General features: G+C 41.9%; 2 protein-coding genes across 3 annotated transcripts; both read left to right on the top strand.

Annotated features, from left to right (window-relative positions):
• The first annotated feature begins 1,694 nt into the window (after positions 1 to 1,694).
• coa1 (cytochrome C oxidase assembly factor 1) lies at positions 1,695 to 16,056 on the top strand. Of its 2 annotated transcripts, none has more exons than XM_026150405.2 (5): positions 1,695 to 2,002; positions 6,532 to 6,639; positions 14,231 to 14,382; positions 14,656 to 14,732; positions 15,651 to 16,056. In XM_026150405.2, exons 2-5 carry the CDS (start codon positions 6,546 to 6,548, stop codon positions 15,781 to 15,783), a joined length of 456 nt encoding a protein of 151 aa, XP_026006190.1. In that variant the 5' UTR covers positions 1,695 to 2,002; positions 6,532 to 6,545; the 3' UTR covers positions 15,784 to 16,056. The 2 variants fall into 2 exon arrangements, with proteins under 2 accessions (XP_026006190.1, XP_080148860.1); XM_080292734.1 differs by lacking the exon at positions 1,695 to 2,002 and adding an exon at positions 6,377 to 6,425.
• A 3,628-nt stretch (positions 16,057 to 19,684) lies between these two features.
• On the top strand, positions 19,685 to 24,436 carry ccr12a (chemokine (C-C motif) receptor 12a). The gene is made up of 2 exons (XM_026150379.2): positions 19,685 to 19,823; positions 23,204 to 24,436. Exon 2 carries the CDS (start codon positions 23,218 to 23,220, stop codon positions 24,298 to 24,300), a length of 1,083 nt encoding a protein of 360 aa, XP_026006164.2. The 5' UTR covers positions 19,685 to 19,823; positions 23,204 to 23,217; the 3' UTR covers positions 24,301 to 24,436.
• The last annotated feature ends 2,775 nt before the right edge of the window (positions 24,437 to 27,211 follow it).

Genomic DNA, 27,211 nt, shown 5'->3' with positions numbered 1-27,211 from the left:
GGGCCTTACACAGAGTTTCTGTCTGATTTCTCAGACTTTATATCTGATTTAGTTCTGAGCTCAGATAAAATAATTATTGTGGGTGATTTTAACATCCATGTAGATGCTAAAAATGACAGCCTCAACATGGCATTTAATCTGTTATTAGACTCAATTGGCTCTCAAACTGTAAAAGAACCCACCCACCACTTTAATCACACTCTAGATCTTGTTTTAACATATGGCATAGTAGTAATTAGTTACTGATTACTTTTTTCTAGTAACTTGACCAACACTGGTGAGCATTTATTAAGACAAAGTCATCTGGAACATGAATAATTATTTCCCCAGGAAATGTTCATTATCCGTTATCAAAATGCAAATAGTTTACCGAGAAGCAAAACTGGGTACTTGTTTAGAGCTTCAACTTATGTAAATATGAATGTCATTGTGAACTTTTGAACTATGCTGGATTAGTTTAGGAGGTTGGTGGGGCCGACATCAGTGCTAAGTTTCTAAGGTGCAGTGGTTCAGCCCTCGTGACAGTTTCATTCAGTTTCTGTAATTCTGCTTCACATTTGTCTCTAGCACATTTTCACTCTAATCCATTATACTGGTCTACACGCTGTACCGTTCCATTGTGATGAGAGAGCTGATGTGAAAGCTAAGCTCTCAATTTACAGACCAGTCTGCATCCTTACCCTCACCTGTGGTCACGAGCTTTCTGTAGTGATCGAAAGAACACGATGGCGACACAAGCAGTGGAGAAAAGGGTGACTTGGTTGGGAATTATTTGTTTTAATGTCTATATTTAGAGTTTCAATGAGTATTTTTTTTTCACTTTCAATACAAAATTTTTCTGTTTATTTATTTCACTTACAATATTCTTTTTCAATGTCAGTATTTTTTTTTGTTTCATTTTAAACTGGCTTCTTTTTAACCCCATAAGAAATCAGATGAATCAGATGATAGAGCACAGAGAGCGGAGCTGCGGCACTACATGAAGAAGCAGTGATGTGCCACCGATTTCCTGTCCGATCCGATACAAGTAAAAATCAGGGTGGTATCGACGATACTGATCCGATACCGATACTTTGTACAAAAACTTTTTTTATTTATTGTGTCTCAAATTATAGCTTCATAATGCTTATAGGACATCAGATTACTTGTTCTTATCACTTAATAATAAACAATTAACATATAGAAATAAGAACCTGAAGTTGTGCTATTTGAACACCTTGCCTGCCTGCAGCACTAAAGGACTCCGTGAGAGACGTCTGTCTCGCCCTAGCAGCACCTGTCCTCCTCTTCAGTTCACCTCAACATACGCTCGTCATATTCTGTGATATGATTTACTCTGAGGTGCTTGATGAGGTTAGTGGTGTGGCCACAACACCTCACTGTCTTGCCACATGTATCGCAAACCACGTCTTTGCTGTTTGTGGAGGTAAAATACGTCCACACATGACTCCGTTTACGCTCAGCTATTGTTGTGAGTGCGCACACCAGGGGCTGCCACACATTTATACAGCCGTGTTTCACACATGACTATGAAAGACGTGAGAGGAAGTAGTTCCTTCCAATGTAGAGAATCAGAATGATATAGTAATTTACCCTAAATTACTAAAATATCGATATTTTAATATGAGAATCGCTTCTAGAACATAAATGACTGGTATGGGAGGAATCGATGTTTCAGTATCGATCACATCACTATGAAGAAGTCGGGAGTGACATGTGAGGGTGATGCAGGGCATGTATGATGGTGGTGAGACGTGCTGCTGATGGACCACCATAAACAGGTCCCGTGTAGTACTGCAGTAGAGGAAGGCTTCCAGCTTCAGCTTCTTTCTGAACCACGCCCGACAGGGTCTAATATCATATTTCGATAAACACCCCCTGCGTGAACAAGCGACAACCGGCCCATCCGGCTGTTTGATAAAGCGCACCCACAACCGATTGGCTACGGGTTTTGTGACGTTACCGGATGTGGAGAGAATACAGTGGTCCACCGTAACGCGAGGTGAGTGTTTGTGTCGACGTGTGGTGTTATAGTTGTCTCCAAGGATGCACCTTAGCTGTTTAAATATCATTGTGAGCAACCTTGACACGCAGCGAATGCGCGGTGTTTGCGGCTGCATGTGTTTCAGCATTACTCTTGCTGGGACCCAGTATGCACAGAACACGTCTGCCTGCCTTGTGCACTTCACACCGGTGCTTATCTGCTCTCAACAACGGTCAACAGTCTGCGCAGCCACGACGGTGCTGCTGTTAGATCTTTTCCTTTCCACTTTCTTTGCATTCTGACGGATTATTGGAGGACCTGTTGCAGCGCTGCGTGTTTCACTCATGCACTGAGTTAGTGCAATGCTAACGCTATCTGTAGGCAGTGATAGACCAGATGCTGGTGCAACCCATTCAGTCCACACATGTAACGAAATCAAACCGCAGATGATTCTGTGCAATAACGAGAAACGACGCAGGGAAAAAGTATTGAACATGCGAAGAAAGGGAGGCGCGAAAAGTCACCACACCGTCTCAAACCTGTCAGGAATTACAAAGCAATCTTCCAAATTAGCATCAGCTGGTTCAGTCCCAACCGGTGGCCTATGAAGACGGTGTCATTAACAAGGTTTAATACAGGACACATCCTGTAATAGGTAAAACCAATGAGCTCTCTCAACATGTACTAATACAGTCTGCTCAAACATGTAACGTCCAACACATGTTTGCAGGCCAAAGGCGTGCGCGTCTCTCCAAAAACACCAGACCAACAGTGAAGCTGTTACCGGTCATATTAAAATCCCACAGCTCTCTTCTGCATTCAGAATTTATTTATTTATTTTTAGAAAGAGGGGCAATACATATTAATGAACATGTTAACAAATGTAAATATGCCAGATTATAGCCTTGGGCTAATTTCCATCTGCAGACCCTCTGGGGAATAACATCAATGTTGATAAGATTGAAACTGTTTAGATCAATCAATCTTTATTTATAAAGCACTTTTCATACAGAAAAAATGTAGTACAAAGTGCTTTACATAGTTAAAAGCAGCCCACCCCACCCTCCAACTCACTCCCCACACTCTCAATACACATATATCCCCCCACCCCCACACACACATACACACACGCGCACACTTAAAGAGTAAAAATTGGGCTGGGCTCGCATGAGCCAAGTGAGGAAACACTATAACAGGGAGCCGTCTGCACCGGGAGCCGGTCACAGACCGCAGCCTCCGGGCTGGGCACACAGCAGGAGGGAAGCAAAGGAGCCCCCCAACCAGGCTGAGAGGACCCCAGAGACCCAGCAGCCACGGTCAATAACAGCCCCGGTGCAGAGAGCGCCCTCCGAGGAAACACTGGAGATATGACGCAATACGATATATACAGGGTAAAACGATAAAATAAATAAGAACAGGATACAATATAAATATAAATATAAATATAAATAGAGTAAGAAGATTAAAAAATGAATAAGAATAAAATCAAAAAATATTAGGTAAATCCTAAATTAATAATAGAATAACAGGATAGAATAAATAAGCATAAAATAAATAAACGCTAAGTAAAAGCTAAATTAAAAAGGTGGGTCTTGAGCCTGTTCTTAAAAACATGTACGTTCTCTGCGGCCCTGAGCTCCTCCGGCAGGCTGTTCCACAGACGAGGACCATACCACTGAAAAGCTGCCTCTCCGTGAGTATGTGTCCTGACTTTAGGGACAATCAAAAGGCCAGTACCAGAGGACCTCAGGGTCCCCGAGGGTTCGTATGGTAAAAGCAGATCTGAGAGATAAGAAGGCCCAAGACCATTAAGACATTTAAAAACCAGTAAAAGAACTTTAAAATCGATCCTGAAACACACGGGGAGCCAATGCAGCGATTCTAAAACCGGTGTAATGTGGGCCCGCCCTCTGGTCTTCGTCAGCACACGAGCTGCCGAGTTTTGCAAGAGTTGTAAAGTTGAAATATTCTTCTTGTAAAGCGCTTTGGGGTCCTTAGGGACTAGTAAAGCGCTATATAAATACAGGCCATTTACCATTTACCATTTCTTAGGAAGACCAGAGAGCAGGGCAGTAATCAATGCGACTGGTAATAAAAGCATGCATCAGCATCTCCGTGTTGGCCCGAGAGAGAATAGGGCGACTCTGGCTATATTTTTTAGATGATAAAATCCAATTTTGGTTACATGTTTAACATGTGGGATAAAACCAAGCTCAGAGTCAAAAATAACACCCAGGTTTTTCACTTGTAGCGAAGGACATAGTGAAAATGCCTGTAATTTAGACAAGAGTTTCTCTCTCTGAGCCTCAGGACCGACAATTAAAACTTCAGTTTTGTCCTGGTTAAGCTGTAAAAAGTTTTCTGCCATCCAAGATCTTATATCCAAGACACAGTTAAAAAGGGCATCCATTGGTCTGGTGTCATCAGGAGACACGGAGATGTACAGCTGCGTGTCATCAGCGTAACTGTGGATGTTCACTCCATGCCTCCTGATGACACTGCCGAGAGGCAACATATACAAATTAAAAAGTACAGGGCCTAGAACCGACCCTTGAGGCACACCACATGTCATTTCATGGATCTTAGAGGAGCATGTTCAATTTTGTCTATGGCGACATCCTGAATAACATCCAGAAGTCTCTCTAACAAAAATCATCAGTATGTCAGCAGATCTCCCTGCTCTGCTGACATACTGACAACAATCAGAACCAAAAATGTCACTTTTAAACAAACCACTCAGTCAGTCCAGTTTTCTTTCATTCGGCACACCTCAGCCCTCTCCTGGTTTCCCTTCCTCAAGAAGCAAAATGATATTTAAGAAAGAAAAGTGTTACTTTTCAAAACCCCGTGTACTTAACTATACTTGTTTACTTGTTTCTTATGTAGATAGTTTGTCTTGTGAAAAACTCGTGATGAGTTGAACCTTCTAAGGCATAGGTGTCAAACTCTGGCCCGCAGCCTAATTACATTTGGCCTGCGAAGCCATACCAAGTTATTATCAGAGCTGGCCTACTGGTATCATACAGCTAATATATATATTGTTTAGTATTAAGCTTTGCTTGTTCCATATTCAGTTTTTCAGCACAACGTGTTTGAGTCCATAAGAAAAGATTCATTCTTATATCTGGAGGAATAAATATATTTCAAAAAATATTAACGTTAGCCCGCGACTTTGTTCCAGTTTTGAATTTTGGCCCACTGTGTGTTTGAGTTTGACACCCCTGCTCTAAGGCCTCTGCATGTCAGCTAAACAGAGACTCTCAGCTGCAGTTAAACTTCCCTATTATAGAGGTGCAGCCATTGATTTCTTCCTCAGTCTGAGGAGCCACTTGCGCTGATATAAAACTGCCAGGCTGAGCCTAACATTTTGGCTCATTAGCTTCAGTTATATTTGTCATGTGCACGTTAGCACAGGGTCAAAATGTATTTGACGAGCAGAAGACAGTCACTCAGCAGGACAGTAAGGGTTAAGGGTCAGTAAGAGGAAGGGTTTTTATTTTTATTTAAATACTAACAAAAAAATAAGAATGGGGTGACCAGTGCAGAGTGTATTGTGTACCTGAGAAACTGCAGGACAGCTGTGTGCATCCTGTGAAGTGTTGTGGTTGAGGTGTCGACTTGGTGGTAAAATCTGTTTTTGAGTCTTGTAGTCCGAGCAGACAGAACCTGTAACGTCTGCCAGATGGTAACAAAGAGAAGAGCTGATGTGCTGGGTGGCTGTGGTCCTTGGTGATGCTGTGTGCTTTACGGAGGCATCGCTGGAGATAAATGTCCCGAATGGCAGGAAGCCTCATGCCAGTGACGTGCTCTGCTGCTTTCACCCTCCGGAGTGATTTCCGGCTGCTGGCACAGCAGCTTTGTACCAGACTGTGATGCAGCTCGTCAGCAGGCTCTCGATCGCACACCTGTAGAGGTTTGAGGGGATGTTGGCGTTCATGCCAAACGTCCTCAGCCTCCTCAGGAAGTAGAGTCATCGTTGTCTGTGATGAGGCCTTTGATGGTTGTGTCATCCGCAAACTTAATGATGGTGTTGGACTCATGTTTAGCCACACAGTTGTGTATGAACAGGGAATATAGGAGGGGCTAAGCACACATCGCTGTGCTCATATGGATTACCTGTGCTAGGTTTGGACATGTTCAATCTTAGCAGCCACCATAAACACAGGATACATATGACTGAAAATAAGGGAAACCAGACTTGGATGCATTCACAGAATGTGCATGTATGTGTCTTTGCCTGTGTTGGCAACCTTTACCATCATTAGCTGAGCTGTCTCATGGATGTAGGCGGTGATATTAATAGTACTTGTTCAACTGTATGTGTGTAGGAGAGGGGGTCAGGGGGTCACCATATGTTTTGCTATTAAAAATGACAAAACGTGTTTTTTCTCTTTCAGAAAATTGGAAATGTGTAAGACTGAAGCCTCTCAGAAGCTTTTAGGTTGTGTCCTGTAGTTACCACAGAATTCATGGCAAACCATGAATACTTCCTTATTAAAACACAGACGCTCTCTGTATACTGACCAGATCCTCGTCATTATTTTCAGGAAAGAAAGCAAGCATGAGGATTTCCAACAGTCACCTGCAGCAGCTCACCATCTTCACCACCGTGCTGACGGGTGCAGGGATCGGCACAATGTACTACCTGCTACAGAGTGAGTACAAAAGCTTACAGTTAGTGAAACTTTTCATTTCAGCAGCTTCGATCATGTACTGAAATGTGTCATTTGAGAGTGTAGAAAAATTCAACTTGACGTTAACTTCAGCTGCACTCCTGAGAGTGAATTCTTCAGGTTTTCAGCTCCAGCTGACCTGGGCTGGCTTCAGGATTTAGCACCACTCTGTGGTTTGTTGCACATGTTCAAAAACATGGTGATCTAATTACTGTTTGAATGTCATCACCTGTTTTGGTGGTTTAACATAATTTAAGTTGGGTTTAACCTCCTAAGACCTGAACTCTTCCACAGCAGCATTTTTAATCTCTTTGATATTTGGGCTGATTGGGACCTGATGAATGTAAAAACAAACTATTACCAGATTATTTTTTTATCTTTTTGTTTTTAAGAAAAATAAGAGCCACATATGAGGATATTTGTTTAAAATTTTGAAAGAACAGTAGCAGGATAATGTCCTCGTAAGTGGATATCAGGCCCTTATTGAGCAAAATTGAGTATTTTGGTCTAAATAACCCAAAATGTGACGTCCACATATGTGGACGCAGGTCCTAGGAGGTTAAAAGAAATGATAAAAGAGAGGTGCATGATAATGTACTTTTACTAATTGTAAACATTTTGCACGTTATATGTGCAGTGAGTGAATGATAAAGCCTAACCCTTCTTGCTCTAATATCTGACCCTCTTCTACCTCGACAGCTGACAACACGACTTTGCAGTTGTGGTGTCCTCTTCTAGAAACTCCACAATCTGAGCACATTGTCATTCAAAAAGCAGCTAAAAGCTCACATCACTACGCAGGATGGTGGAAATCCTGCCAGGCATTTCTGCCTCACCCACCTTTAATGATGCCCTTTAGCTCAGGTGCCCCTTGAAGGCCTTTGCTTGGGGGAGCCACAGTAAACATCTATGGGTGGCATCAGCTGAGGACCACCAGCCAAGGATGTTTATCCCCTGTTGTTTAGCCCCCAGACCTTGTGCGATCTCTGTAATCACAACCACATGCTGGCTTTATGCTTCTGCTGCCAGTTTTCTGGTGGCTGGCATCAGCGCTGCTCCCGTGCAGCGTAGACTGCAGAGGAGGAGTGAAGTTGAGGAGCCAACAAAGCCCTGATACCTGACTTCCAGTGAGCATATTACAGCATTTCAGTCAGCCTCCCGAGACTCAGCTGCCAGGTCGAGTACTTGGATTGCTTCCTCTCATTGCCAACCTCAAACCCTCCTCCCACATCAACAAAGAGAATCGTAGCAATTTCAGAGCTGGATCTCTGCCCCTTCATCGCTTTTCTTGCCAGCCTCACCATCATTTGCTTGATCTGTCTCCCTCTTTCCTTCCAGCCCTGGACGACCCTTCTTCTCCGCACATGTCGTCCATGAAGTTAAGCTTAGCTTCGACCTGGCCATGCACTGAATGCTTCAGAATGATGCTGAGGTCGTTCTCCAGATCTTGCAGTTGCAGTCACTTCCCTTTCTCTCGGCGACTTGATTGCCTGTGTCCACTCTGGTTCTTTCCTTTCTCTATTTTCTGCTCACTTTAGCGTTTGTTGGTGCACAACGTGCTGCTGCCTTCAGAGGGACTACTTTGCACCGTTGGTTCGCCTGCCTCCACTTCCTGCCTTCTGTCTTGCGCTGTGGTTTGAAACCTTGGCTTTGAGTCCCACTTGTCTGGCCTGTTATTACTGTGCAGTGTTGCTCCTCGCCCTTTTCCTTGCACTTGCATCTTCCCTGTTGTATCTGCAGCCCTCTGAAGGTAGTCACCTCTGCCCACTCGTATCTGCACTACCTCATTACCTTGGAGAGCCATGGTCAGTCTGATAGGTCTACTTTTATGGGACTAGCTTTGTTAAACTGGAGGACCAGAAAGTGAAATTCAGCCACAGTTTAATGACGGTGAGATTAACCCAGACAAGACCTCGTTTCCCAGTTCCAGTTGGGCCAAAGGTTTTTCCATCAGTGTGACTGCTTATTAAAGTTAATAGATCTGTGATGTAATTATAATAAGAGTTCATGTTAAGTACAAAAAATAGCAAAGTAACGATTAACTGGGATTTCATTGATTGGAAAAACTTCTCTTGCTCTGCTACGTGATTTGATAGCAAATCTATGAATGAGAGAATGAATCTGAGTGTCAGCAGGTGGGGAGAAGTTGCTTGATGAAGAAAACCTGCCAGCCAGCATGTTTACTTCAGACTCTGTTGCCCTGGTAACTGACTTAGCCCTTATCACAGACTTAACAAATTCAGAGTTTTAGCTGAGCCTACTTCCTGGAATAGGGCCAGCTATACCGTTGCCTCGATGTCCTCCATTGTAGCCGTGTGCAATAGCAGCAAGACACAGAACACCTGCAATGGAGCTTGGATGCTCAGACAGCATTTAATCGACCATTCCTGGAACAAACATGAATAGAAACATGAATAGAAACAGGACAGGAAAAATTTGCCGCTTCCATCTGTTTGAGAAAGTGGGTACAGAAGTTGGATCACAGAAGGTCTCAGCACAATTAACCTGCTGTTTAAGGGAAGAGAGCTTAATTTACCCAGCTTCAGTCCAACTCTTCATACTGGAGACCTACTGGATGTCTGCACTGTGATGGTTACTGGAGCCTGTTGCTCCGTCTGCTCTCACATCCACTAGCCACTGAACAATGCTGTTATAGGTTGTGTCTTCTCCCCTTCTCCATCTCTAGCCTTGGTGGGGCTTTTCTCATATTGTTCCCCTGCCACTAAGAGTACAGTTTATTCTCTTGCCTTCTGTCTGATAAACCTTATCAAGTGGTGACCAAGGCTGTGAGTCTTTGCTTGGCAGATTCTTAGAGATCACACTTAGCCAACTTTCAGTGCTTCCCCAGAACGTCCCTCCCTGCTAACATACGGGGGCACTGCTCCTTGTGGTTGTTCGTTTTGTAGCCAAGCACCTCAGCGGTCGCTGCTGCTGTGGTCTAGATCAGCTGATTCGTTTTGGAGATGGTTGCAGTAGGGATTGTCTGTAATGCTTTGTTCACATCTTTTAGTAGAGAAGATAAAACTTAGATAAAACTGTATTAATCCCTCGGGTAGCTTCCTCTGGAAAATCCAGTTTCCAGTAGCAGAACATTGACAGACATTTGCATAGTAAAAAAAATTTTAAATTAAAAATAAAGAGGGGAACACCCAGCGTGTCATAAATAACAGATATTAACCCTTTCTGAGATGGATACAAATATAGGAACATATCAGCCGTCTTCAAGCCTCTGGAAGTAGGACATCTGAGATTGAACAAAGTGTCTGATCTGAAGCTCTCTGAGAAGATTTGTGTGCAGGAGATTGAATGTTTCAGAGAGTTTCATGAAAGATACGAAGCACCTACTGCACCAATCCTGAAACACAGAATCGCTTAAGGATGGTTGAAAAACATAATGTGGTGAGACTGGACTCAAAGGAGAACAGTCAGTCTCACCGGTGTTTTTTCATCTGAGTGTGTGCCTCACCACTGGATTATCAAATGACTTGATGGAGGCCAAGGAAAGTGGAGATCCAAGTATTGCCAAGACAGATGTGTCTTTAACAGGAATTGGAAATTAAACCAAAACCTGGTCCAGCATATATTAGATGCCCAATAGTAATACTGGAAATTATGCTTAGACTTGTGGAGACCAGAGTTTTTCACTCAAGGGTGTTTGCCCCTCCATGTGTAAAAAAATAAAATGAAAAAGGCGTGGAAGTGTTGCAGTGTTTACGGTGTATTCAGTTCACTTTGCATCCTGCAAACATACGGAGTAAAAATGTAGAAAATAGGATGTATAGATTCACATGACAAGAAGACCAGGTGATCCTCTACATACAGGGATACTTTATGCATGACTCCTCTCCTCCACTTCCCAGAGACATCTGCTCACCCTCGTAGCATGGCCAGTGGCTCTATATCCACATCAAAGAGTAACGGACTTGAGGGGACACCCTTGCTGGGTTTGGAGGTTAAACAGCTGTGACTGCTGGGAGTTTGAAAGGATTGAGGGTTTAGGGCAATTTTATCCAAAAATTAAATTTGGGTCCAAACTTGAATTTTCCCAAGCTTGAGAATAGATACTCGCACTCCACACAATCAAACGCCTTCTTTGTATCCAGGGAGCAGATACAGTCTGGAGTCTCCGTGCGAGGAGAATATAATATATCAAACGGATGACAGATACTGGTTTTTAATAAAGCTGGTTTGATCTTCAGATGCGATTGATGGTAAAACGATTTCCAGCCTATGCACTAAAACTTTGGTCAGTGAGTAAGGAGACTGACCTGTAAGATGAGCATTCGAGTGGATCTTTACCTTTCTTTAGAACAACAGTCATACATGCTTCATAGAACGATGAAGGGACTTTGGCTGACTCCTTTAAATATGGCAATGCTACACACAGTTGAGGTGAAAACAATACTGAGAATGCTTTAAAAAAAAAAATCAGGAAATCCATCTTGGCCCGGAGACTTTCCAGACTGATGAAATCTTAACTTCCGCCTGTTTTATAGGTTCCTTTTTATAGGTTACATTTCGGAGAGAGCGTGGGATATTCAAAGAATTAAAAAGTTCTCCATCAGAGTTTTCTCCTGTGGAAGCTCAGAGGTATAAAGTTGAGAATTGAGAGACCTGGATGTGTTGTTACTCTAACATGATCTGAGGTGATGGTACCATTGGTCGTTCTGTTTTTGGGAATATGCAGTTTTGCCTGGATACCCTTCAGCTGTTGGATAGCATCCTGTCAGCTCTGTCTGTGCATATAGAACAAACTCTTACACTTTAGAAGCTGACATTAAACTGAGTGTTGAAAGGATGTCAAACATAGTCTGCAGCATTACCGTCTATTATATAATTGTGTTTTTTTTAATCCTTGGATATAGCTGAAGTATTTCTTTGATTTGGTTAGCTAATTCAAGTCACTCCCTTTTTCCTCATGTTTGCTGAATAAGAAATGAATTGCCCCCTCAGAAAGTCTTTCAGTGTATCCTAAATCGTCAGGCTAAATATCTCATTTGTTGTATTCGTTTGGGGGAAAGCAGATTTGTTTTTTCATGAATTTTAGAAAATTCTTGTCTGCAAGAAGAGTTTAATTAAATCACTAATGTTTTCCGTATTTTGGGGCATCGGGAAGATTCATGATTGGCACGAGAGTTTAACGTATCAGAAATGACCTCATGTTTTTCAAAGCACACATCTGGATCAGTAACGACTGAAACACCTCTGGCTTTGGCCTGACGAGTGGAGTGAAAATGCTGCCCCTCCCCCAGTGAGATGGGTGCTATCCGACCTGCAAATGTGTGTTTCCTGTTTAAATAACACAAAACAGTATAAAACAAACCACCGCTGCCCTGCACTGTTTGATGTGTGAGAACATCCTTTTAGCAGGGTGGTTTACACCTCAATATTCCACCTAACGAGTCTACAGCACTACCCAACCTCGACAGAGATTCGTGCACAGATAGAGCCATGCATGTACAATAGGGTAAGGTTGTCCTGCAAACACAAATGAAACCAACACAACCGAGGCCACTGTGCCTCCTAAAACGTTACTATTAGAATCAGATCATTCCCACCCCTCCATACTCCATAACCACCCCCACTACTTTTTCCCCAGCTGATGACGGCTGCCAAAAGGAAAAGCAGCGAGCTCACCAAAACACTTCCTACCTTATTCAAAAAGAGAAAACAAAAATTCTGTAGAATAGATTCGTAATTAAACCTTTAAGCTTCTGGTCAGATATGGCTGTGCCTTCAACCACATCAGAACAGAACATCTTACCAGATACACAGAATGTTGAAAAGTGAGAAAGAAAAAAGTAAAATAAAAGCGGCACCAATACGTGCATGTATGTACCGTATTTCCCGGACTACAAAGCGCACCTAAATATTAGCCGCACAAGCTAAAATCAGGGGAAAATCCTGTTTTGTACATACATTAGCCGCACCTGACCAAAAGCCGCAGGTGTTTCAATGTTGACTCATCATATGTAAGAGAATATGCACAAAGCGAATTGTCAGGAAAGAGATGGCTGTTTGGAGACACACCCCTTTTATTAATATTTTGAAAAACAAGTTATGGGTACATATTTGCACATGTAGTACATAACAGTAACCTGCAGCACACCAGAACAATAGATCCGGACTACCTTTTAGGCTCAGGTGCAGCGACACGGCTTTAACAAGAAGAAAAGTCAGTCATTCACCATCTTTCTCTTCTTCCTGCGCTCTAAAACCACCAAAGTCCTCTCCTCCAGTGTCGGATACAAACAGGCTCAGGATGACTTCGTCATCCACTCTCCGCTTCTCTCCTTCGTTGTCACTTTCAAAACCAAAGAAATCCTCGTTGTCAGAGTCGAACACCCTCTGAAGGGCCGTGGCGGTGTCCTCCTCTCCATCATGCAACAGTCCAGCCCTTCGAAATCCGTTAGTGATCGTGGATGTTTTCGCACTTTTCCACGCTGTCAGAATCCACCGGTGGAGTTGGGCATAACTTGCTTTTCGCAAGTTTATCGCCGCTCGTCATCCACGCCTCCCGCTGAATGCGTAGCGCTACTTTGAAGTTTGTTTTTCGCGCTACTTCGTACGGCACTACGTTGCCTGGCGGACGGACATGTGACTAACATACCACTCTTGAACCCCGATCCTTCCGCCAGGCAACGTAGTGCCGTACAACAGCGGAACAAACAAAACAAATCCTCTTACGATATCACAAAAATCATGGACAATCCATAGAAAAGCCGCACCTGACTAAAAGCCGCAGGGTTCAAAGCTTGTGCAAAAAGTAGCGGCTTATAGCCCGACAATTACGGTATACAAGTATGCAGAGTGCTGACATGAGCAAATACTTAAAACCACTGCTGAACAGTCTTCCCGTAACCATAGCAGCCAGGTATCATCTAGCCTCCTGCATACTGCAGCAAAGGATAACGTGACTGCGGTAGTTAATAACATAACATGGATGCTCAGGATGATACAAATACAGTGGATAGGTTGTCCACATAATCCCTCGCGTCAGCGGCTGAGCAAAGCCATCCCTTCTCTCTGCTGGTAATGTTATTGCAACTTCCCTCCCCGCCGAGCCTCGCGGATCAGAAGGTCCTTTATCTGATAGCGATAAAGGCGAATGATTACAGGCCATGGTCTCTGAGCTAAGTTTGGCTTAGCAACAGGTGAGCGATGGGCTCTGCACTCACCTTCGATGGATTCCACCAGACCTGCATGTTCTGTCGGCTTTCCAGGTCATTAACGCTGGCCACCAGTTTAGCATTGCTTTCACTAAAACTGGAACAGACATCCTCGTAATTCTCTAACCAGCTAACGTCTATACAAGTATAGAAGTGTGACGCTTATGTTCTGAATAAAAGGGAATAACTGTCTCCTCGTCCTATCACATCCCTGCCAAACTCACTCCATATGAACCTTTTTAAAAACTAAACTCTTGGTTTGTGTTCTGTGAAAGCTTATTTTAACTTTAAGTTTTGAGTAAAAAGAGTAACTGTTTCCATTCATACTTTAAAATGTTGTATTATTTTCTAGCTTTCCTGTTTTTGTTCACTCACATATATCATTCTGTCTGCTGTCTACTTAGAGAACTTTGCTGCGTCAGACTACCACAGGCTGGCTTTGCAGGAGTTGGAGGCATGTCCAGTTGCCATGGAAAGCCTGGGGGCGCCACCTTTAAAGGTCCACAACATCCATCTGACTGACAGATACAACCGTGTAGATAAGCACACTGCACAGGTACTGTCCTTTAGGAGGGCAAGTGTGCCAATAACACAGACAACCGATGCTGTCATCCCTGACTTCTTTCTTTTCTAGTTTTGCATGTGCAGCTAAACTGGTTTTCCTTCTGCGTATAATTAAAGTATTTGCTTACAAGTAGCTTTTTAAAAGTATTTAGATGTATAGAAAATTGGTGTAGAATCCACATAGTGAGCAAATGTAAATCACAAACTCAATCCTATTGCAAAGAACTCTGAATGTATTGAGTACTGAGTGTAAATTGCTTTGCAGATAAAGATTCCTGTGACAGGGATTAAATCCGGAGGCTATCTGTGTGCGTCTTCACTGAGGGATCCCAACACAAACAGGTGAGACAGTTGTGCCACAACTGAACTGCTGCTGCTGCTGAATTTGTATTCAGTTTATTTTGACATAGTGATGTGACTGACAGGCGCCAGTTTAGCTCAGTAGGTGAGCAGAGTTAGGCTGACATCAACATGACTGACATGCAGACGCTGCCATTCGTCATCAGCATATTACATTTTATTGTGTGTGTGTGTGTGTGTGTGTGTGTGTGTGTGTGTGTGTGTGTGTGTGTGTGTGTGTGTGTGTGTGTGTGTGTGTGTGTGTGTGTGTGTGTGTGTGTGTGTGTGTGTGTGTGTGTGTGTGTGTGGGGTATATCATGCATATAGTGCCGTTGATATTTGAGTTGTATTTACATTTTCGATTAATGAATAACTAATGGAGAAAAGCAAAAATCATTATTTTTGAAAATATCACAGAATAATGTAACACTTCACATGCTTTATTGTAGAGTGTTGTGTTGAGCTGACACATTGACAGTAGTCATTTTTTAGTCATTTTAGGACACTTTATATTGTAAAGACCGTGTGTGTTTCAGGGCTGTGCGTCCTGATAGAAATCTTATGTAATGTGTTTTGGGTACATTCAGTGAATAGTTTATATTCACTTTGTAACTGACTAACAACCCTTTACCGTGTTAGTAGTCTCAGGCGTGGCTTCAACTTTAAGACTAAAAACTACACAAACACACATCCACACAAATAACAACAAAGCTGAAACAACATCTACGGGTTTCTAGGCCTTGAATCGTATTTGCAGCCGAACACTCTTCAGCACACTGTATGATGACTGCTGTGAAACTGTCCATAATTGTTTTAACCGCCGTCAAAAACAAATGAAGCAGGATGTGAACGCTAACCATAGGGACTGATGTGAAAGCTTGATGGTCGCTATTCCTCACACGCGTTCGTTACTCCTTGCAGGTGGAATCTGAAGCAAGCAGTTCTAAAGCTCAGGGAAGGAAATGCCATTGACCTGCTGAATCCTCCATCAACTACAGCACAAAGCCACGCAGCAGGGCACGCAGACGGGGTAGACGTGGGCCGCTGGCACTGACCAGCTTTATGAACAAACAACTATGCCTGCTAGAAGAAGCAGGCGCTGAAGATGTTTTGAGCTATATTTACTCCACATTCATTGTATGGTCTTCTTTTAAGGGAACCATCAAGAAGAAAAGCTCTGTCAGTGCCGCAGACTGCTGCAGACTGTCAGAGCTGAGTGGACTTGTGCACTCACTGCTGCCTCTGTCACAAATCATGAGAAATGTACAAATATGCACCAATCAATAAATGTTACAAATGTATTAGTTTGTAACATAATTGACTTTCACACAGACTTGCAGATGTGTGTGTCTGTATGTGTTCAGGGGAAACGGTCTGATATTCATAAAACAGGACGTAAAGCTGTGGTTTCACTTTTACCGTAACCTTCTGCTTCCTGTGCAGATGTAGAGCGAACGCACAACCACCGATATAAAGAAGGCATGTTTGCCATGCTCGGCTTTCTGTGGTTTCTCTTCAGCTTTTTATCCTGTTATTTTTGCTCTCGGTCTCAGTCAACATTTCCAAAATAACAAATTTCCAAAATAGCAACACTTGAAGCTATGTGTGCGTGTGGATGCACTATCATTTGGTCATAACACTTTTCCTACTGTCACAAAGATTTTCAGACAATGTTTTATGGAGATGGTTGGACTTGTGCACTCAGATCATTACATTTTAGGACAGTGACGCAGTTTTTGTAATTTTGTCTCTGCACAGCACCGCAGTGGATTTTACTTCAACCAGCATGTGATTCAAGTACAGACAAAAGAACCGATTCGTTTTAAGTAAAGAAACTGTTGTTTAATACTTGGATGCAGTCTAGAGTCCATGAACATCACCAAATACGCTTTTCTGTTCTTCCTGTGTTGCTTCGTGCAGGTGCAGCAGTTCCTCCTTTTTTCCTGCCTGTCAGCTTAGCCATTGTCATACTGCACTTAAACTATAACAGCTGAAATAACTCTAATAGAAATGAATACATAAAGAGACAAAAGGAACCTGGGAACAAGAGGAGCCTGTAGAGCATTTATCAAGCTCTGGCTGCAAAAGCTTACTGACAAGACAGTTTGAAAACAATATATTAAAAAGAACAAAGTTCATAACTTCATATTAAAATTTCAGGTCTGGAAAACACATTTGGGTTCAGTTTAATGACAAGTTGGTCTGTTTCTATATTTAAAATTAAATGACACGATGATCTGACATCCTGGCTTCCTCTTGCTGTTGAGTGTGTGTTGTACCTCATCTCTGTTCGGAGTTGAACGACGAGTTGTTTCGACTTTAGTGTAGATGCTTCAAAGATTCCATACATCCCACATCCTCTTCATGTAACCCCTTCAGCTTATTACACACATCTCATTATATATTAGCATTCTATAGCAGATGTATATGACAACATGAAAACTCTACTTTTATGTCCAGCTTGCACTGGGACAGTTTGTGTGAGGCGGCAGGAATGAGAATCAGCACTTCCAAGTCTGAGGCCGGAAACAGGTGGAGTGGCTGCCCCAGGTGGAGGAGTTTAAGTATCTTGGGGTCTTCTTCACAAGTGAGGGGAGCAGGAGATGTATAGATGGATGGGTGATGCAGCCACTGTGCCGGTCCATCACGGTGAAAAGCAAGCCAAGCATAAAAGCAACCTGTGGTCATGAGCTGTGGGCAGTGACCAAAAGAATGAGATCACAGATACGAGTGGAGGAAATGAGCTTTCTCTGAATGGTGACTGTCCTCTCAGAGATGGGGTGAGGAGTTCATCTGTGAAGGGCTCTTCTTTGGTAGACTCTGTACTCATGATGCATGCTCAATTATCCAGGTAGCTTTTAAACCACAAAACACGCTGTGTCAAAAAACGGGTCCACCCCAAGGATCGGGTCCCCGACACAGAGTATCATAGTGTACGCTGTTAAGTGCAGGAGGACGGCCAGGATTTATACATCGGGGAAACCAAAGAACCTCTGGCTACAACACAGAAGAGCCACCTCGTCAGGCCAGGACTCTGCAGTCTATGCACACCTACAGGCCAGTGGACACTCTTTCAATGATGAGGATGTATCATCCTGGACAGGGAGGAACGCTGGTTTGTGGGCGGAGTCAAGGAGTCCATTTACGTGAAAAGGGAAAGACCATCTCTGAATCGAGGAGGGGGCCTAAGGGTCCATCTGTCACCATCTTACAATGCTGTGATTGCAGCCATTCCCCAACTCTCTGTGACTGGGACTCATGGACATTGATCAGTGGGCTTTTATTATTATTATTATTATTATGTTTATCAATTGAATTAATTAAAGGAACTGACCTCACAGCCCATTGTTCATTCAGTCACTGTGCAAATGTCCTGTTTATAAGGTTGGAAACCTGCAGTCAGCTCAGACTGAAAAAGTCACCTGGATGATGACTAAACACTGAAAACGTCCAGATGAGCAGAATCAACCGTTGGGACTGTGTACTAAACATTACCCAGTAGTTCAATTGTTTCACGTATAATATTGAAACATTTGAAATTAAAGAAACGTGTCTCAGCAGTCAGTGTCGTCAGAATCATTTTATAAATATAAGCAATATCTTTTTCAACATCAGTTGTATCTACAACCGTAACAACACTTTGATTCGTCTGTTTTTCTGCACACAGTCTAATGGGTGGTGTCCCTGCAGGGACAGATATCAGGTTCAAGTTCAAGTTCAAGATATCAGGTATGAAAAGAAATGATTGTTCAAGGAAATCAGCAGCTGTTTCACACCTTTTCTTTTTCTTATAGTTCCAGGAAAGAGGCACATATGTTCTTGTTAAGTGTGTGTGTGTGTGTGTGTGTGTGTGTGTGTGTGTGTGTGTGTGTGTGTGTGTGTGTGTGTGTGTGTGTGTGTGTGTGTGTGAGTGAGGGGGGGGGGGGTGTAAATCTGAATCATTTCACCAGCAGCTTTCTTAAGCTTCCTCTTGGCCCATCAGTTTTGTCTGATGTGGCTGTCAAACTGCTGTTTATAGTTCTGTGGTATTATAACTATATAATTGTAGATGTAGATGAGAATTCTCCAGCTGCTCAGCTTATCCATCTTTATAGACACACGACTGTCCCCATCACGTGGGTTCTTTTATCCCCACACAACGTCCTAAGAAAACAACAAATTGCATTCGTTTCAGATCTCTCGTTTAGTTTGGATATTATTCTTTCCAAAGTGGCAGCAATCTTATGACTGACATTACCTTTAACTTCTCTTTCCTATTGTTGGAAAGAGAACCAAAACTGAAATATGTGTGCAAAGAGGAAGAAGAAAGGAAGTGGTATCAGATATGATCAACTATCATTATTACACAGAAGTTTTATACCTTTGCAACCTGACATTGTTCTTATTGGGGCGATCGTGGCTCAAGAGTTGGGAGTTCGCCTTGTAATCGGAAGGTTGCCGGTTCGAGCCCCAGCTTGGACAGTCTCGGTCATTGTGTCCTTGGGCAAGACACTTCACCCGTTGCCTACTGGTGGTGGTCAGAGGGCCCGGTGGCGCCAGTGTCCGGCAGCCTCGCCTCTGTCAGTGCGCCCCAGGGTGGCTGTGGCTACAATGTAGCTGCCATCACCAGTGTGTGAATGTGTGTGTGACTGGATATGTAAAGCGCTTTGAGGTCCTTAGGGACTAGTAAAGCGCTATATAAATACAGGCCATTTACCATTTATTAGCTATTGTGCTTTAGGGCAGTTTTTTAAAGGTTAAAACCGTGCTTTCAGATGTATAGATAATTAAAAAAATTTCCACACATATAAATGATTTTGTGTGTGTTATTGGCAGAAGTGTTTAAAGCCAACATAAATACAGTTACAACTGAAGTCTAAAGAAAAAAAATCCTTGTTTGCATCAGTCTTCTTTTTGTCTCTTTAAAAGTGAATCAGATGGTTTGGAGACTGCTGGAGTCCACCCTTTGTCTCCTCACACTCTACCCTCTGCAGGTCTGCTCTGAGACGTCCCCTTTAAACACTCGCTGATCACTGACACGTTCAGTTGCCGTGAATCTTCCAGTGGCTCAGCATTCTTGGGTTCCTTGTTGTCCATTTTGCACTCTCTCCACGGGTGAGTTTGATTGCCTTTAAGACATTAAAATCAAGGACTTTATTTTTTTTCAAAAATAGGTGTAATATTTATATGTAACTAAAACTTCTTTATTAACTCTAAATATTCAAAGCTGGAGATGCAGAATAAATGCAGGGGGGAGATGAAGGTTTTTCATCATGTCAAACGAAGCAGAGGGCTGTACTTAAAACTGAAAACCAGTTTTAGTTTTGATATTAACAGTCACGGTAACCTGATTGAAACTTACAAACTGAACTGCTTATGTAATAGGTCCAGTTATTAAATATAGTTTAAAGTATCATTAACATTTTATGATGACGTGTATTTCAACACACACACTTGTTGTGTTGATATTTTCTTATTCTATTGCTTATTGTTTATAACTATTTATGAATAAATAGGCAACCGTAGTGGAAACAGATGTTTCCATGGGAACTTGTGTTATGGAAACATCTGTTTCCATAACTAAACATCTGATCAAAATAATATACACTGATACTGATAATGAGCCTTTAACAATCATAGCATTCAAGTTTACAGTAAGCATGCTTGTGCAGGTATTAACTGATTTATGAGTTAACATTGTAATAGATTATTTATATGTGCAGGTTTGGTCAAACACACTTTCTCATACACAGCAAAATGTTTCTGTTTAGTGTTTTTATTTAAGTAAAGTAATGGGCACAAGTAAGTGTTTTTGCAACAGGTTCCTAGTAACAAACTGCTTAAAGATACAATTTAAAATTGTTTTTTTATGGTCTGTTATGTGTAGACGGAGCGCCGGTTCATATCTTGTGTCTTTTTATATGTGAATGATTCATAACTCAGTGTAAACTTTCCTCTGAAAATAGCGACGCACAAAGCCTCGACTGAAAGTGAGTGAAAAGACATCCGATGTCCAGCGACTAAACTCTGAAGGATCTTCAGAAAGCTTGGACATCACTGCTGATGAACACTTTTTAAAAACAATTTCAAACCATGACTCTTTGAAAGCAACATTTAAAAAAATTAGGGCTGGATCAAGACTTTTGCACAGGACTGTAACTCATGGCATATAACCCTTTTAATACACTTTTAACTTTAAATCAACCCTTAACTATTCTTAATAATAACAGTAAACCGTACCGATGTTTTAAAGTAAACTCTCCTGCAATAAGAATTGAATGCAGTGTTGAACTCAGCAGGTTGAACTGAGGGCTGCACCAGCAGTGAAACGAGATGTGATATTACTCCACGTCGCTTTTCTTTTGGTATGTTATCGCAGTCTGACGATCAAAGCTCATCAGCTTATGAGCAAAAAGCCCAGCCCTTTCGTGTTGGTGGAAAAATGCACCGTGTCGACCAATCAAATATGATATGGCGACATGACATTTGGTTGTTTAGGGAGAGGAGTGACGGAGAGAGAGAGAGAGCAGAAAAAGAGAGAGAGCGAGTTTTGAGATGTGAGAGATTTGTGACGTTTAGCGTGTTTGGAGCGTGTAGTTAATGTGTTGTCTTGTGTAGTTAGTGTGTGGTGTTGTGGATAGTTTTGTGTTGTGTGTCAGAACAATGAGGCGGCTGCTGTCTCCAGGTAGAAACAGCAGTGACATACCTGCTGCTGTCAGACCTGCAGGTATCAGGCTGTGATGTTTCCTTTATAGTGGACAGAAATTATTGTTTTGTAGTGGCACAAATAATTTGTGGCATCTTATTGAAGAACAGCTGATTGTTCTGTAAATAGTTTGAAATGGTCATTAAAAAAAGGTAAATGGCTGCAAATAACTTTGTTTGCAAAACTTGTGCGTAGGATTTTAAAATTGACCATTTATATTTGCATTTAAAGTTATGAAATATGATTCAATAAACATGTTTGTGGTTGTTACAGTAAAAATATCACTTTTTCTACTCGGATTTTATGTTTTTTGTCTGATTTGTGTCTGAACTGTAGATTCAGACAGGTGAGGTTGTGCTGATGATTCCAAACAAGGCAAATAAACAGTTTTTAAATGTGGAGGGAAAATCAAAAGTAGTTACAAATGGCCAATTCAGAAAAATTCAGAGGAAGAAATGTAGTTTCAGTTTGCAATCTGATGGGACTGCAGTGGCAAGTTAAACATGTGAGGTATTTATAAATATTTTATTGTTTTTGCAAAAGAGCACTTTTAATAATCACGTTGTGTTGGGATGAGCCTGGTTAATGTAACATTATTCCAGATTGTTACATTGCAAATACAACAGCCTACTCTAAAGTTCAAATGTAAATGAGCCTGTTTTGCTGAAAATGAGTCATTTCTATTACACACCAGTGGAGAGGATCAGGGCTTGTTTAAGTCAGCAGTTTCTCTTCTCCGTTTTGAAACAAATGAACCCAACAGGATGGAGTATGCAATGATTGTGTCAGGGCTCTGTGTGCGGGTAGGCGGAGAGGAGGATCCAAGTGCAGGACTCGAACACAGAATTGTAAATCAGAACCTCAGCTTTATTGCTGGCATGAAAACCAAACGTGAAGTGACGTGACTACAGAAACCAAAGAAACACACAGGCATAATCTGAGGGTACAAAGCGACACCGAGCATGGGAAAACACAGGGCTTAAATACACAGGGTAGTAATGAGGGAATGGGCAACAGGAGGGAGACACAGCTGGGGGAGATCAGGGCTAACGAGACAGGGGGAACAAAGCTGCACACACTAACCTAAGACACAGACTTTCACAATAAAACATGAAACACTAATAATAAACATCACTACAACAAGAGAATGAGAAAACAATCCAAAACACCAAGATAACTGAAACACAAAGTACCAGAGAAACAAAGAATAATCCATGATGCAAAAGTGAACCAAAACATAAACTCAATTGCTGGGTCCAACGGACCCAGAACCGTGACAGATTGGGTTAGTTATTTCATAATGCTACTCTGTCCTTATATCTTTGAAAGGAGTGCCTTATATTGATCTTCAATAGTCCTGGCCATTTTTGTACCCATCAAACTGTGTCTGATAATATATAGCATGAAGTTGGGATGCTCTGTGAAATAGGAATAAAAGCAGAATGCAGTAATTTGCTAATCTCATCAACCTGTGAGAAGTTGGAATAAACTTCTTTGGAGCCCATTGCTCCTGAGAAACCAATTATTGTTGTGAATTTTACATTGGAATGATTACTTGTGCGCTGATTTACATTAGTGCACAAATATAGTGTCATAGCTAGTTATATAGCTATGGGAATAATGGCATATCATGCTGTCCCTGAGATCCTTTGAGATGTTTTAGCAGAACCCTGTCTGGCAGTCTCACACTAAGGGACAAGGTGCCTAAACTCATCAGATGTTCCTTCTTGTGTTTTATGAGCATTTTTTTCCTGACTAAAACGAGTCTTTAATGTTTCTTGTGCCACAGGGTAAACCGCAGCCATGGACGATGGAGATGACCAATTTAGTATCTTTATGACTCTGTTTAACGACACAGAGACGACTGACCAAAGCTACGTGGTCAGTGAAACTGTCCAGCTCTGTGACAAGAAAGGTGTCAATGAATTTGGTGCAAAATTCATCCCAGTTTTCTACTATGTCAATTTCCTCTTGAGTTACCTTGGCAACGGGCTTGTCCTCTTCATCATCTACAAGTATGAGAAGCTCAGCACAGTGACAAACATCTTCCTCCTGAATTTGGTCCTGTCCAATATCCTCTTTGCCGCCAGCCTCCCCTTCTGGGCCACGTACCATCTATCTGAGTGGATGTTTGGAAATGCCCTATGTAAGATGGTCAGCAGTGCCTACTTTATTGGTTTCTACAGTTCCATCCTCTTCCTTACACTTATGACATTTGACAGATACCTAGCAGTGGTGCATGCAGTGGCAGCTGCCAAGAGCAGGAAAAAGCTATATGCTATCATTGCATCTGTGATCGTTTGGTGCATCAGTATTGCAGCGAGTGTGAAAGAGCTGGTTCTTCGAAATGTCTGGAAGCATGCTGTTACTGGACTGATGTGCGAGGAGTCCGGATTCACAGAGGACACCATGAAGCGCTGGCGTCTTTTCAGTTACTACCAGCAATTTCTGCTCTTCTTTCTTCTCCCCCTGTTCATGGTGATGTACTGCTACATCAGCATCACCATACGCATCATGTCCACCCGCATGAAAGAAAAGTGCCGTGCCATAAAGCTCATATTTGTCATCATCTTCACATTCTTCGCCTGCTGGACTCCATATAATATCGTCATACTTCTTCGAGCAATACAGATCTCCAGTTCCATTGAAGAATCGTGTTCTAGCGCAGAAAGCTTGGACTATGCACTTTATGTGACCCGAAACGTTGCCTATTTGTATTGTTGCATTAGTCCTGTGTTTTACACCTTTCTAGGAAAGAAGTTTCAGAGCCACTTCAAGAGGCTGGTGGGTAAGAAGATTCCTTGTTTGAAGAGACACATTAGCTTCAATAGCCAGAGCACCAGGACAACGTCACAGCGGACACCACACTCTTTATACGAGTACTAAACACCCACATGTGTGTTGGTCTACTGTTGTAACATCTCTCACTGATGCATTCTTTAGGCCATCTGTCACCAATGTAACTGGCAAAGGTCAAAGATGATGGCCACAATCATTTTGTTATATCCCTGCAGCACCAAACCAGTCTGGCCCCGTGTTCGTTGTGTTGCGTTACAAAGTAATTACATTACATTTTTCAGTGATGCAGTAATGTAACATTTTACTGTAGCAAATTCAGTAATTACATTAGTTACAATTATGTTGTTACTTACAAAGGTTCTTCAGTTGTCTAAGTACAAGTTGGTTTTTACAGCACATTTCACAGACAGATGTCAGAGAGGCATCTGTGCACCAAGCAGATACAAAAACAAAATCTGTTTCATGTTTATATGGTTTTTTTTTCTTCCTACTACTTGAACAACTGATTTCAGTTCATGTGCAAGTGGAGGAAAATGCTGGCGCTTTGGGAGATGTGAACATTTATTTTTCTTGTATAACAGCGTGGTAGCACAGTGCAAACTGCATCCAGGGCAGAAAAAAACTCTTTATACTGCTAACACAACTTTGGCTCAATCATCGGCTCAGACAGCATGCTAATGCAACGCTGGCTGAGAACCCAGAGAGATTTTAAAGCTGAGTCTTTGCCAACCCAAGCTCAGCAGACAGAACTTGAACTGCAACAGGTACCAAAACGTGATTAGCAGTCAAACTTCCAGTGTGCTGTGGCGACCGCTTTGAAGGCTGGTTCCATCTTTGCTTTGTTGTCATTTTTGTGTTCATATGTAAATACTAGAAAGAAATCATATAGGTAGCCTAATATGCAACGAATCCTTCTCTTATTAAACATAAACATTGTAGAAATACTATTGAAGTGTACTTTTATTTGATACCTACAGACACTGATACAATTATTAGGCTACTTAAAAACACGTTGCCTTGAATTATATAATTATAATAATGCATGTGAAAGTTTGATATTCTGAATCTTTGTTTAAGGAAAAGTTTTTTAACTGGACAATCTAACGTTTTAATCTAATACTCTTCACTCCACACGGCTCTCAACAGATGATCAGTTTTTGTTATTATCAGTTTTCCCTGATAATAAGCAATCTTTAGTTGACTTCACTCGTCTCCTGCTGCGCCGCTCTGTCAGATTAAGTTTTAAACCTGCTTCATGTTTGTCACGTGTTTAAATCAAGAGTGCCTAACTGAAATCATCCAATAATGTTCTATTTGTGTTAACATGTATTAGACTCATACTCAAGAACAGCTATGAAATTACTTTTGGTATGCATACTTCATGTGTTACGTTACAGCTATATCTACCATAGTCATGCTGTAGAATTATGATTATGTGTTGCCGAAATGAAACAACTGATTGTCTGGTCAGTCTCTGGTTTGTGATTTTCAGGCAGCAGAGCAGAGTGGGATCATATATTTGAGAAAGTGCGAGCTAACAGCTCTATGTTTGCTGGATAAAGTGATGTTGGTATTAATCGTTTGTAGGTGTTATGTGGATGTAGCCAAAAAGCTGAATGAAAAGATCAACCCAGGATGCTTCTGGAAACATGTATTATTACCAGGCTGATATGTAGTTATGTTATAAACCCATATGTTATTCACAATACAGAAAACATTGCACATTTAAACTGAGACATCAAATTCAAAATGAACTATTTGATTTGACACAGGCTTTTTGGAACTGGGGTTTCATTTCAACAGTTTAAAGCTACTGAATGATGACGTTTTGGCTACTTCTGCACCTACTGCATATTTCTGTATTCTGCTTTATGATTTGATGGTTTTTATATTGACTGTTCTTGTATTGTAACATAATGTATATGTTTGCAATGCATCTGTATCTTTTAAATAAACTGTATGGATGATTTAAACTTTTCCTCACTGCCGTCTGTCCTTTTATGGAAACATTTATTACCACTTTGGGAGTCTTAGCAAACGACCAGATTAGTTCCCTTTTCTGACAGAACATCTGGTTGTTGCTTCCTGTCACATACGCATTTTCTAGTGAATCACCTCATGCAACAGGACAAAATAACTATGTATTGCAGCAACATGCTGAAATGATGAAATAGGCTTGGTTATCTGTACAGTGTGAGTCAGTGTTGTTACAAATATTGTTCGTCATTTTCATAAACACTGGCCTGAGGATCTGGATGGCCATCACCCTGAGCACGCCGTATCTACTGAGCTGGGTTGGGTCTGGTATGCTCCAGCACTTACAGCAAGAAGGTTCGTAGCTAAAAACCCAGCTGGGGCCCATTGATACTGGGATGGTGTGACAGGTAGGGGGCAGGACACGACCACGATTCACCATTCAGGACATCTTTACACACGGTTGCTGTACAAACCACAGCTGCAGCTCTCCGCTCACAGCTCGACATCCACATCAGCAACAACACAACAACAGGCCCTAGTTCATTTATGTGCAGGGGAGGAGTGATGTGCTGATTCCGCTCAGGTGCGCCAACCTCCCCCACAGCCACGCCATGGACCACGCCCCGCCACATTTGAACGTTCTCCCTGTGCAGCAGCAATTCATTAGTAATTCCAAATTGGCCATGGATGTTAGATGAAGGGTATAACATTCGAGTTGTGTTCCTGCCATCAAATTCAAAAATGGTTTTTCTGAAATATTGGATATGTTTAATATGTTCTATTGTCAATAATCTATTGTCAATTATAACCATTATGACTGTAGTTCATAATGGTTATAAGAAGAACAGTTAGATGTACTAAACAGATTCTTTGTAAATAAAAACTGTAAACTGCCACAAGCCCCTGAGCTATGCTTTTGAGCAGGTATGTAGGTAGACTTGGTCTGCAGTGAGTTCCAACCTCACATATAAGATACTAAACTATGACTTGTTTACCAAGTCATGGATGCAGGGAAGCTATG

This window comes from Astatotilapia calliptera, chromosome 18 (genome assembly GCF_964374335.1).
Source record: "Astatotilapia calliptera chromosome 18, fAstCal68.1, whole genome shotgun sequence".
NCBI lineage: Eukaryota > Metazoa > Chordata > Actinopteri > Cichliformes > Cichlidae > Astatotilapia > Astatotilapia calliptera.
Note: the sequence above shows the minus strand (reverse complement) of the source record. Positions and strands in the feature narration are given on the sequence as shown.